Raw genomic sequence first — 14,000 nt, 5'->3', positions numbered from 1 at the left:
GGTAGTAGCATCACCCAGCAAAAATTTTAGACTAAAAAAAGACAGAAAATGACATGGCATCTCCCGTGATGTTTCCTTTTGTGGAAAATTGTGATCTCCTTGATTACTTTATATTGCATTTTTGAAACTTACTCTATTATAGCTTGTTAAAGTTATTTAACTGTAAGTTAACTCTAATTTATTTCACAGCAAGATATAACAGAAACTCAGCATTCATGAATGGATGAATTAATGAATATTCTTTATTCTAAACACTGTACAGTACCAAAATATCTTTTAAAAAGTTATGAAGGCTCTAACATTGCAGACGGTTTGGCATATATACTATAATTTGAGTACCCCCCTCAGTATTTCAGGTTGACACAATTCTTACTACTAAAAGTATTGCTTTATCAATTTCAAGCCAGCTAAGATAGACTTCTTTAAAAACAGATCAATTTTTGTTTCTAAAAATATATCCTAATATCAGGGTTTTATTCTACTACAGAGAATTCACATTGATTGTCTATCCACTTAAAACAGTATAGTTATAGTCTTTTCACAGTATTTCAAAGAGTTGGATAAGCTGGTGGTGTAAACATTTCCTCGCGGGAACTGTATGCAATGAAAAGAAAATAAATGATTGATGCATACTCAAACTAATTGAAGTGGTACTGAGTCAACCAGATGTTTCCACCTGAATCATGCCCACAGATGCTATTGCTTCATTATTCTTTAATCTAGGGATTACCTCCATTGGTTAACTCGATGACATGTGAGGGTTTCAAATAAGATTGCCTCTCCCTTGTAACATACATCATAGAGAAAGCTTGTTTAGAGACAGCCTACCTCCTGCCCTGAACATGTTTTCAAGGAAGTGATCAGGGCTGTTTGTTTTTCTTGCTGTTGGATGTGGTCTTCAGTGAAGTCACAGGAATGGAATGAGAGTGGCCACAGTTGACAATGGAGCTATTTCCACAGCTGGCTGCAAAGAGTGGGCAGTCCATCACAGATAAACTAGCACATGGGGATAGATGATATAAAACATCTGTCACAATAGGGATAAGCAAAAACAACGTGCCTTTGAAGATTGTGTTTTAATGATGAGGTGGGGGGGTTCTGTCTCTATAATAGGAATGAAAGATGTGCTGTTGGTAGGCAGATGGCTTCAGGCTTGCTCTTGCATGAAATAAAGCAAAAGTATATATTAAAAATCTCTGACAGTTGTCAAATCGCCTGATTTTGCTGACCATTCATTTCCTTGCCTATCCCATGTATAATCTATGAGAAAAGGAAGGGAGTGCTAGGAAAAAATAATGGCAGACAAAAAAAAAAACTGGTTCTGAATAATTTTCTCTTGGATAACTTGAATACATCAGTATAATTTTAACTAGAGGCTGAGAGGTCAGAAAACATGTTTCTGCAATAAGTTTCTTTAATGTATTTGCATCGCCATGTTATTTTTTTACAGAAGTTTTGTAAGGTAATATAAAAATGCTATGTCACCAAGTCCACATAATGATAAATATTTCAAATGTGAATACCAGTTAAGAGACATAAAGTCCTATTTGTTCTTGTTAAAGGAGCAGTGAGGAAAAATACAGACATCTTAGTAAACTATTTTTGATGTAATTATAATAGTTTGGTTTCCCACCCCATCTGCCTTTGAAAATAAATTAAAAACAATAAAATTCACATACACTTTTATTTCATATAGTTGCTATAGAAAAAGAAATCTTTGCAACAGATAAACTGATTGCAAATAAATGCTGAATATTCTTGCACAATACAATTCTTTATATACCCTGTTACATGACCAAAGGGTACCACTGTCACTGCTGTCCCACAAACCATTTCACTCTGCTCTGGTAAGGAAATGGTTGCCATTGCTGCACACTTTGAAATTTTGCTACTTTTGCCACCAACCCACCGGAAAAATGGATGTCACATTCCTTGCTCATTTATTATTTTAATCTGTCTTTGAACTCTAATTCCCTTGCAGGTGCTTTTGATTAGCAGAAGTCACAGATCTATAACTAGCAGCAAAAGGGTGTAGGAAATGTTTTTAGAAGGGTTTTCTTTTCTTTTTTCTTTTTTTTTTTTTCAATTCTACATTGAAGAGGTAGGATTCACATTGGGGGAAACTAATGACATCTGAAGAGAGTATTAAAAAATAAATTTCTACATCCATGAATGGCAGAGGTACACCACAAGAAGTAACTGGATTGGTCAAAATAACAGATCTTAAAGAAAGAACAGTGCCAGGCATGGTGGCTTACGCCTGTAATCCCAGCACTTTGGGAGGCCAGGGGGGCGGATCACCTGAGGTCGGGAGTTCAAGACCATACTGATCAACTTGGAAAAACTCCATCTCTACTAAAAATGCAAAATTAGCCGGGCGTGATGGCGGGCGCCTGTAATCCCAGCTACTCAGGAGGCTGAGGCAGGAGAATTGCTTGAACCTGGGAGGCGGAGGTTGCAGTGAGCCAAGATCACATCATTGCATTCCAGCCTCGGCAACAAGAGCGAAACTCCATCTCAGGAAAAAAAGAAAAAAAGAGAGAGAGAGAGAACAGATTTAAAGGAATTTATGATGTCGTTCTGACAAGACTTGACTCCTGACTGAGTTGTTATGGCTGATGAGGGAGAAGGAAACGATCAAGATGACTTAGCAGTTTCTTTGTTATTCTGAGAATCGGGCAGAGAAGAAAGAATACTCTGAGAATGAAAGAGGAAGACAGCATTCAGAGCGGGACATAGTAGTTTTGAGGTACATGGGATTCAGTCAGTAGCTGGAAATTTGGATCATGAATTCAGAAGAAACACCAAGGCAAGAAAGACTTTTTTAAAACTTTAATTTTAAACATTGTAGCACTTTTGATTAATCAAGTCTTAACAAGCGGGAATATTTTGGAATTTTACTTCTAACACCTTATTTTTATGGTATGTATATTGAGCTAACCAAAATATTTCGCTGCTGTCTCTTACTATTTTACATGGCATATACCATCTCTTCTAATGCTTGGCTGTCATAGCTAATTCTAACTCGCTGGTTAAGCAGATGACGTTATTTGGAAAGAACGGAGGTTTCAGTGTGAAGGTTGCCATGAAAATATGTCATAGGAAAAGAAAGGGAATTTTTCTGTTAAAGGAGATTTTATGGGTAAAGGCAGAAATCCTATGCAGATGATTGAGGAACTATACTAAATATCACTGGCTGGAATTTTAACAAGGAGTTATATTAATATTACTAATATTATTCCAAGCTATCTGGCTCTCAAGCAAGAACAAACAAAGGACTTAACAAAATGATTGAGAGTCAAACCAAGAATCTTTTTTAGAAGCAGTGTAATAGAAAATCCACTCAGAGCCCTGACAGACCAAATGTAGAGCTAAGGTTTCCAAAGTTTATCGTGAATATAACTCACCTGGGGCAGGCTCTAATTTAGTGGGGCTGGGGTTGACCTAAGATTCTGTACTAAGCTCCCTGATGATAGTATCCAGTCCCAGGCCATAATTTGAGAAACAAGGTAGTAGAGTTTAAGAACATTCTATTAAACTAAAAAAAAAGTTAAAATTAATCATACAGTATTACTGCTTAGGAGAAATGGCAATAAAATCTAAGTGGAATAAAACATGTAACTAAGTTTCTTGCACAAATCCTGAAACAAATAGGACACTGAAGGATAACAAGATAAAGCTGTCTTTTATCTCATCTGGACAGTTTTAAATATATTAATTGAAATCTTGAAGGCCTCAGAATGTAACTTGTTTGGATGCTAATATATAAGTTTTAACTTTAGAATATGTCTGTTACACCAGGACATATTTTATCTCAGCATTAGACTACAGAACATGTCATCAATAGGGTATATACTGAGTTTGAAGCATGTTAGCAATCATAATACTAATAGAAAGTGTGCTTTAAAAGGAGTAAATTCGTTCTTTAATAGGGTCGTGACTTCACACCTGTATCCTTAGATCTAGTTAAGTTTCCAGCCCTAACCAGGCAAATTCCTAAAAATATCTTAAAGGAGAAAAGAAATATTCTCTGAGGGACCACAAAATAGAGTGCTTTTTGTAGCAAATTGCAGGACAAGGAATAGCTACTTTCCTAGTAATAGCCAAAAATTAAGGTGCCTTGTGACGTATTTAGGCAACTTACACTATAAACAATGGCCATAAGTAAGATAACAGGCAGCTTTTTCTCTTGATCGCCCCTGTGGTTTGAGCAATGATTTTCCATGCCCATTTGCCAATAGGATCTTACAAGACCTTGAAAAGGATTTGCAACCAGGTCTTTCAGTCTATTTGTCAGTAAGGAGAAGTTTTTAATGAGAAGTTTTATGACAGCTCACAGTCCTGAGTGCTAGTTAAAGCCAGAAAAACATTTTACCAGACAAAAGATGAGGCCCATAAATATTCAGGCATCTGCTGGGAACCCTGTTTGCCTTATCATTTGGAAGAAGGCTGGCCTGAATACTGCATCTGATGTGTGCTTGAAACTTCTGTAAGTTGAAAATGTGTTTGGAGGTATACAAAGTGATTGCTGTAGAAATGAATAAAGCATTTCTTAGCACATGACAAGGTTTGACAAGAATCTTAGGCAGATATTTGGCTACTAAAATAGTTCATGGCATAGCGAAGTCCTAATTTAAAAAACCTTAACCTACATTTGTGGCAGTACACATTGGCTGTAATATGTACAGAACATCTTGCAGCATTTAACTGAGCATAAATAATTCTTCCATAGAATGGAAATCATGTTTGTGAACTCCAATGTTAGACTTGTTTGGGTGGGGTGTGGCTCTCAGAAGCCCTGGGATTTTCATACTAGATGATGAGAAGGTCAAGCTGGCAGTGGTCAGACTGAGATACTGTCAGAGAAAAGCAGAGGAATCGTATGAATGGATCTTTTACCTCCATCTTTTTGGTCAGAGAATGCTTCTGTTATTTCCATCGAATCTTCTTGTCCAGTTTGAGCACGGAGCTGTTGTTATTGTTTCACATACCATTAAAGTCATCAGAGACCTGGCTGGTGAGCAAGTGCCATTCACTCACTCAGTCCGTTAGCACCATTAACTAAGCATCTGTTTTATGACAGACGCTGTGCTGGGCTCAGAACCATTAAAAAAGAAATATGTAAGGTATTGCCAATGATACCAGTGAACTTACGATTCAGGGAAGAAATAAAGTTTGATCATGATCGAAGTGTGTGCAAAGTGTTATGGGAAAAGAGAGGAGCAAGTGACCAGTAGCCTGGGTCAGTCATAGGAGTTACTCCCCAGAATGTAGTATTTGATAAGAATTTTAGAGGACACGTGTAAATTGCTGTAGAAGCCTAGCGTTGCAGACCATGACAGCAAGGGTAAGAGGTAAGACGGACCAGAGAATGATGAGGAATACAGTGTGGTGGAAAGAGAGGCTTCATGTGTATGGGCTGGGGACCAGGCTAGAAAGGTCAATTGAAAGCTGTGTGATCCTCATAGATTATGTGTGCTATGCTAACAAGGCCATCCCGGACCTACCTGTAGAAGCCTGTTTTCGACAGAGATAATGCTGAAACAGAGTAGAAAGCACATGCTCTTGGGCGGCCCTACGACTCATTCACTCTAACTGGTTTCTGAATAAGACAAGCAGGAATAGAAAAATGTCTTGTCCTGTCACTGAACTGTCCTATCTGCTCTTACACTTCTCCAACACATTTAATGTAGAATAGCCATTGACTTAACAGTACCAGTGTCTTAAAAAGGACATTTCCACTATGAAAAACTAGCTCAGCTCTAGGTTGCACTTTGGGAAAGGAGGTCATTTAACGCTGTTTCCCTTATATCCCCACTTACAACAAAAAATAAGGAGAAACTGGTCTGCTCCTCTTCAAAGTAATATAAATATATATATATATGTATATATGTATACATATACATATTGTTTTTAAGGTAGAAAAAATTATTAGGAGCTAATCTTAATATTTCAAATATAATTTTCTATTATGAAATATATTTGGTGGGTAGAGATCAATGGTTTTCTATCTTAAAAAAAGTATAGAAGGAGCTGAAATATATTCGATTAATCAATTCATTTTTAAGTGTCATAGCTTTTAGTCTTTTGTCTTTGATTTTTTTGTCTTGTGTTGTTTTTGATTCCTTTGAATAGATTTTGGAGTGTGCAATACATCTGTATAGGAAAGCTATATACCACGGGGGCCCTGCAAAGCAAAGACAAAGGACTATGGTTATGCCACTAATTTTTTCACACAAATAGTCTCATTTTTTCACATTATCTACACAACACATGTATTTTTATGACACACATATTTGTGAGTGGTAGACACCCCCAGCTGAAAGCTACTCATTAGTTATGCGATTGGAATCAGAAGCTGATGAACACAAGTTTACCCTTTGTCATTGAAGCTCTAAGGTCCTTCTGAAGCGGCCTGGGGTCTTTCTCTAAACAATTGATATTTCCATTGACTCAGCAGTTATGATCTCCTTAAGTAGAAAACTAAGAGGAAAAATACAGTAACCCATCTGTGTCAAAAATTTATAATCTTAAGATCAATTCTGTAATCAAGTGTACAAGTTTAATGACAAAATAATTAAGTGTCCTATTGCATATTCAGTCAACAAAATCCCTTTGACCACAGGGTCCTCAAAATCTCAAATTTTCAACTCTCCCTCAATAATGCAATATATTTAAAAGCCACTTTGCTCTATTAGGGTTCTAAAGAAGCCACTGAAAACACCAAAAGCTACTGATAAACTTGTTTCTGTAGTTTTAGGCACAAACATCTAAAGGATTAAAATAAAGCATTATTGAGAATCCTAATTATCTATGTACCTGCTTTGGTAAGAAATACTTCAATGTGACATATTTACTTTATATTCTCATTCAGAATGACACTATTATATTAATAGGTACTTAACCAATAATTGAAACCATTATTCACAGTTGAATAGGCATAGTACATAATTAGGATTCTTTTAAAGGGACTTCCATGGCTAAAACTAATTTGGCTTTAGTGTCTATTAATATTATAACTTTAAAAAAAACATACTTCCAGTTACTAGTTACTGAATCAAAAATCAACTTGAAATTAAAAGTGTGCTTAAGAGTACAAGGAAAAAAACTCTATGTTTATAATTAATAGATATTCTGTTATTGGGGAATCTACATGTACATATCTCTTCTACATTTATCATATAGCAATGGAAAATGTCATACTTCTAAACGTTATACCCCTAGCCCATAGCTACATATCTACTACATAGAGTAGTCCAAATATCATGCCAATTAGTCTAATCCTGTCCAAGCATAGGAAAGAGAAACCCAGCTCTAGTTTGCCCCATTTCCAAAATAAATAGCAAAATAAGTTAGCAATCAAAAATAATGATAAAGCCATTGGAAGTCATGTAATAGTCCTGTTTTCTTTCATTGCACAATTATGGAATTTGGGAAATCGGTGTATATTATAACCATAATCTTGCCATAGATCTAAAATGTGCTGTTAGTTGTCGGGAACAGACTGTAAATGGATACTTTGTGTCATCTGTCTTTCTTCCTTTCTTCCTTCCTTCCTTCCTTCCTTCCTTCCTTCCTTCCTTCCTTCCTTCCTCTCTTCCTTTCTTTCTTGAGACAGAGTCTCGCTCTGTCTCCCAGGCTGGAGTGCAGTAGCATGATCTTGGCTCACTGCAAGCTCCGCCTCCCGGGTTCACGCCATTCTCCTGCTTCAGCCTCCCAAGTAGCTGGGACTACAGGCGCCTGCCACCACGCCTGGCTAATTTTTTCTATTTTTTAGTAGAGACAGGGTTTCACCGTGTTAGCCAGGATGGTCTCGATCTCCTGACCTCGTGATCCACCCGCCTCGGCCTCCGAAAGTGCTGGGATTACAGGCATATGCCACCATGCCCGGCCTACTTTGTGTCATTTTTCTAGTTACTGCCTTTCAAATTCTTCCTCACTTTGTATAAATGGAGCTTATGGATATATGTATGTATGGACCAGGGTTTCTGAACCCTAGCACTAATCCTGGGTTTGTTGGATAATTATTTGTCATGGGGAACTGTTCTCTGTGTTGTAGGATGTATAGCAACATCAATAACCACTACCCCCTAGGTGCTAATAGCACACCTCGGCAGTTATGATAACCAAAAATGTTACCAGACATTGCCAAATCACTTCTGGTTGAGAACAAATGAAATATGTACATATACAAATACTTTTTATTCATATATATATATGTATATATATATATATCTTATGTAGCATTAGTCAAACTTTTTTCATCAAGCAAATGTTGGATTACATCTTTAAGGGGATGGTGGTTGAAGATATCATTAATGCACATGTGTGAGTTGAACTATGGTTTTAAAACTGAACTGCCCCTTGGGAGAACAAGTTTTCTCAAGAATTTTGTAATGATCCATTTTTAACGAGCAATCTCAAAATAATATTTCTAACTAACTACTTTTTGATTAGAAGTTTTATTCTTTCATCATTCTTTCTGTGAACTCTTATAAAGCATATATTATATACCTCATACTATAAACAACACCATAGACACTAGACAGTGGTGAACAAAACAACGTAATTTCAACCCTTTCAGAATAAACAATCAAAATCAGAAATATTAGTGAATATTTACCATTTGTCATTGAACTGAAAAATGAGTGGTACTGATATATAAAATTAATTTACAAAAACTATTTTGAGTACTTACTGCATGCAATTCCTATTTATAGAGATTACAAAAGTTGTGTAAACATAATGTCTTCCCTCTTGAAAGATGTAATGTGGAAAGAAACAAGCAGACAATAATAAAGGGGAGGGAGACATTAAGTGCTAAAATGAAGTTCTAGGGGCAGTGTGGCTTTTGGCTTACCATGTAATTCATCATTTCCCATACCTCCAGCATTTGTCAAATTCTTCCAAAATGCTTACTAAGTTAAAGGCTACCACCTTTGCCACAGCTTTTGAATTTCAAACATAATTTTTTAAAGCTGGACTGCACTACCACGTTGGTTGGAAATTTATCAAGGTAGATAAGGATTAATGATTGTTTCTAAGAAGTAGAGACATTTCTTACTCCTTTTGTTTCTTCTCCCCACAAAAGGCTTTCTTAAACCCTGAACACTCATCAAAACAAAACAAAACTGCTGACATCAACAAATGAAAGAAATTAGACATTCCTACATACACTACAAGACAAAGAATGTTGCACGCTAATATTGCAGAACACTGCATTTGGACAGCTATTCCTCAAGTTAAGCTACCTTCATGCCATTTATATTATGAGATCTCTGTTGCTATTAGGTATTTATTCTAGGAATATTAAAAACTGGCAAAAATCAGACATGAATAAAAGAATAATGAAATAGTGACTTAAAACCACCTTTTTAAAATTCATATATAGTTTTGTGTGAATAACTATAGGCAATAGTATAATACAAATCACAGACATTTTGACTTGAGGCATTTGGATAAGACAACAGAAAAAAAGGGATGCTGTTTTTTTAATTTCACTTATCCAAATAATTTTATTTTTATTTTTCCATTTCTATGAGTTCAAATGCAAGGCTCCTAAGATTCCAAATACGAAGGATTCCCAATGTGTTATAATACAAGCCAAACTGATCAAATTGAAGCGTGTCAGGTCATCACACTTATTCAGTGATTATATGGTGTGATATTCAGATAATATTTCTAGGTCAGCCCATCAAAAATGCAGGCTTAGCCCCTTTGAATGTTTTTAACAAGATATAATGTGATTATCACATAAAAGATCATGGCCTGTAAAAAGACTGGATTCAAACAAATAATTGAGAAACAGCATACATAAAATAAAGCCACTTGTTTGCCTGTAAGAACTGTAACACTGGCTTTATACAGCAGCAGTTTTGAGACAGAGCATACTTCTTAAACTTTAGAGTATATCAGAATCACCTGGAGAGCTTGTTAAAACACAGATTTCAAGGCCTAATCCCAAAGAGTCTAATTTTTGTCTACTGCTGCTACTGATGCACAAACCATAGTTGGGGTGGCACTGACCTAGAATACTATCATAGGAATATTAATGCAGCTAATTCTTCTTATTGTGGTTCATCTTCTGGGATTAATATAGATGCTAAGCCAGCTGTGTGTGCTGTAGATAGGAGAGAAGCCACACATGCTTTTCCCTGATTTGCCAATGGTTTTGTATTTCAGTTGGGAAATTAAAATATTGAACTTTCAAAGACTTCAAATTTCTTTCAAACATTGGCAGAAGGTTAATAACACAGATGCTTTCCTGGCCTTAGGTCAGATATATTTACGCCACACATGATGATCTTTGGAAACTTCACCTAAATTACTGTTGAAAATTGTTTATTTCAGAACTAGGGCAACCGGATCCACCCTTTGTCTCTTGAGTGGGAGCAGCTTTGTTTTGCAAAGGCAGTGGCTAAAAAGGACCAGACGTTTCTATCAGCTGTTTGGTCATTGTATTTTTTAGTGGAATTATAGCATTGTACAATATTTTTCTTTGCAGCCCAAACATTGAGCAAACCCAGACATCCAGAGATGCTAAAATGAAAAATCTGTTTCTTCTTGCTTTGCCACTTGCCAAGTGAACTCTGTGAGACACCACATCCTATACATCTCAAGTAAACAAAATTATGCTTAATGTGTTGGCAACACCTGTCACAAACACTCTTCAGCCTATGGCTTAAATGTATTGAGTTGGAGTGGATTTGACAGTGTGGTTAATAAGTCAAAGCTAACGGTTATGGATACTGGCTTTGCCATACTAACCATAAGGCTTTCCTTTTCTTCTTTTGTATTTAATTATTTATGTCATATACAATACAAAAGAGATTCTGTAGTTTTAAAGTGGCTGGCAAACACCCCCTTTGCTGTAGGTAACCAACACTAAACCTCTCTAAGTTGTCTGTCCCATATAAAGTATCATTAAGAAAATTCATTTCTCCCAGGAGTTCCTATTAGTTACTTCCAGTTTACTCCCTGACTGTACATTTCTTCCATTCCCTTAAGATTAAAAAAATTGTATTCTTAATAATTTGTAGGATTGTTTTCACTGAATGTTTTTATTGAATGTGAACAAGACTCTAGATTCTTACATATCCTTCCCCAAGAATCCTTATTTTTTATTTATGTGCAGTAACTGATCTGCTTAGAAAGAACTGTTCATTTATGTGCAATAACTGGTCTCCTTACATTATTTTCCACTCTGTGCCTAGTGTTGCTATTTACAATTCCAATTAATGATAAATCCCTTCTTACTCTTCCCTTTGATTGTCAGGTTTCTGGTTTATACACAGAAGCAACACTCACTCTATGACATCTGTAATCAAATGAGTCCCCAAACACTGCTTTCAATGAAAAGATTCTCAAAGAGACCAGACACTTCTTCCAAAATTAATTCCAAGTGCAGGCATTCGATCCTTCTCATCATGCATGAATTTTGATTGTTCTGTCACATGCTCACCTACCTCATTTGCATGTTGCCTTTAAAAAAACACACCCCTGGGGAATGAGACAACCTCCAGGGCATTGAGAAGAAAGTATCCTCACCCAACACAGTTTGGTTTTTATCTCTGATTTACATGAATGATCCTTTTTGTGGCTAGAGCAAGCTGTTTAGAATTGAGGGGTTTCTGGGATTGTGACAGTTTAGCTGCATGTTGGAATGTCTAGGGGCAAATATTCTAAAAAGATAACCTGTCTTGAGTTCAAGAAGAGAATCAAAGTCTTGCACCTGCTAAGCATTAGAATGTTGTCAAAGTGCCACTTTTTGGTTGAAAAAAAAAATGCTTCAGGACTTCCATCTTAACTCTGAGGTTATTCTATAATTTATCCCTAGGTGATTTAAGAAGAACCCTAGTTCTTCTTAAAGTGTTTACTTCTGGTCTGGCACAACAAATACCTGAAATGAAGGCCAGTAAGTATTTTTTTAAAAAGGAAAACAATAAAGATGCTTTTGTTAAAAAGATTCAGGCAGCAGAAAGAAAAGTGATGTGTCTCTAAATTATAATTAAGTAAAAGCTTATCTTATGTTTCTCATTTAAGAGGCATCCTGATGAATGACAATTCACAGAAGCATCGAGAAATTCAAACAACATAAATGCACAATTGTGTATATTTACAAGCTACAGACTTTTAAAATAGCAGACATGTTTTCTGATTGATTCCTACTGAAAAGCCTAAATGTCTTTGTGAACAAAGCTGGCCCTGTATATCAAGCATTTCCAAATATTTGGCTCAAATTCTATTATCTCTGAAAATTAATGGGGAGGAGCCCATAGGGAAGGCAGAGTGATAGCCTGATTTTTTTTACAGATATAGTCAGGAAGTTGAATTTTGATAATACCAGGAAGAATTGCTTAGTTTGAGCAAAAGCATTTTAGGAAACACTTGCAGTGGGTAATTAGTTTGGATGCCGAGATCTGGCCATCTACATGCATCTGTCCAGTGAGAAAAATAATGTTTAGGGAAATAATTTATTCAGATACATAATCATTTTATGATAACTGAGTATTTAAATGGGTTGTTATAAAACATGCTTCTACTTTTATCATAATCTTTAAATAAACTTTGAAATTATATACTCTCAAAGATTCCATCCAATTCTAGCTTTTTGTTTTTTAAAAATATTTTTTTCATTCTCCAAGTTAATTACTACAAGGAAAGTAGCAGGGTAGAGAAAGAGAAATGGAAGGATAAAATGACTTAGCTCCATTCTTCACTCACCATATGACACTTTGCATATGGATGGAAGTTTTTTAAAATGTCTGTAATTTCTTTTATCCCCAACAATGATAATAAATCAAAAGACATATTCTAGATGTCCACTTTTCTTAACATCTGATTTAAAAGTTGACACTTTTGTTTTTTAAAAAAAAATTGTGGATGGACATAAAAATTTGACCAGCTTTAACAGAGTTTGGTATTCTGTCTTGTGTCTAAAATATAGATAGAAAACAGGTCAAAAGGTTAAGAGGAAAACAAATGGGAAATAGTAATTTTGATATTTAGATTATCAGTGATAGATTTTAATATGTCCTTCAAAGAGATCCAGCTCAGAAACCCATGTGGGCCAGCATTATCCCTCTTAGCAGTAGATTGTATTGGAGTGACTAAGAATTATCTATGTGTTAATAAATAATAGATAAATGACATAAACCAAGTCTTATCAAGTAACAAGAAAATTAGAGAATTTCCACTAATGTTCATATTTTTCCATCAGAGAAGATTATATTAAGAACAGTGGGCAAGAGGATATAGATGATTTTCAATACATTCTACCTCAAAAAAATGAAAATGTAATTGACATGTTTTAGACACATCACAGGTAAATTACCTCAGAAGAAAGGAAGTTGTTAATGCCATCTATTCAGACAAGCACAAAATGACATGAATGGACATAAAAATTATATACAGTTGAATTTAGCCTTTTTAGTAAAAAAGTAAAAACATTTAATGTTCACCATTTACAATTTACAGTGTTTATTTGTAAGAAGTCTCCTTCATTGTAGGATATGTTTTCAAATGGACATTGTATATGCTTGTAGGGTGCTGTGATTACACCAACCATGGACCATCCCATGTCAATGCAGCCAGCCAACATGATGGGGCCCCTGACACAGCAGATGAATCACCTTTCGTTGGGCACAACAGGAACGGTGAGTTGAAGAGATTGTTTTGTTTCCTTGAACTTTTTTGATCAGATGTGATATTCTCCATTTTTACTGGCATTATCAGTGAAACTGTGTCTGTACCATATTCATTGACTAACACATCTTTCAGGTTTCAGTATGAATAAGCTGCACTCTGCATGTATGTTCAGTTCCAGGGCACATGTACTTACAGTGGCAAGGCTAAAGTTCTATCGTGTCATTCAGTTACTTCTTGTTTTTTATGGTACAATGTACCACATATAATGTCTGTTTTTGGAAAGGTGTCCTTTTTGCATACACCTGCAAATCTAGACCCTGTGACTTAATATACTCAATCCTGGTTTTCTCTTC

General features: G+C 35.7%; 1 protein-coding gene and 1 long non-coding RNA gene across 9 annotated transcripts in view; one reads left to right on the top strand and one right to left on the bottom strand.

Annotated features, from left to right (window-relative positions):
* The window catches only part of RBMS3 (RNA binding motif single stranded interacting protein 3), a 1,708,877-nt gene that overhangs the window by 1,613,885 nt on the left and 80,992 nt on the right, over positions 1-14,000 (top strand). For all 8 annotated transcript variants that reach the window (XM_055284824.2, XM_055284857.2, XM_055284838.2 and 5 more), the window contains one exon: positions 13,545-13,655. In XM_055284824.2, the coding sequence (XP_055140799.2) occupies positions 13,545-13,655 (111 nt within the window). The remainder of the gene's footprint in view (positions 1-13,544; positions 13,656-14,000) is intronic.
* Positions 4,493-11,621, bottom strand: LOC129485939 (uncharacterized). Its single transcript, XR_008658813.1, has 3 exons — positions 11,308-11,621; positions 4,653-4,856; positions 4,493-4,528 (listed from the first exon to the last, which is right to left on the bottom strand). It is a non-coding gene; the product is annotated as an uncharacterized lncRNA (long non-coding RNA).

This window comes from Symphalangus syndactylus, chromosome 1 (genome assembly GCF_028878055.3).
Source record: "Symphalangus syndactylus isolate Jambi chromosome 1, NHGRI_mSymSyn1-v2.1_pri, whole genome shotgun sequence".
Classification (NCBI taxonomy): domain Eukaryota; kingdom Metazoa; phylum Chordata; class Mammalia; order Primates; family Hylobatidae; genus Symphalangus; species Symphalangus syndactylus.
This window is presented reverse-complemented; position numbering and strand designations above follow the sequence as displayed.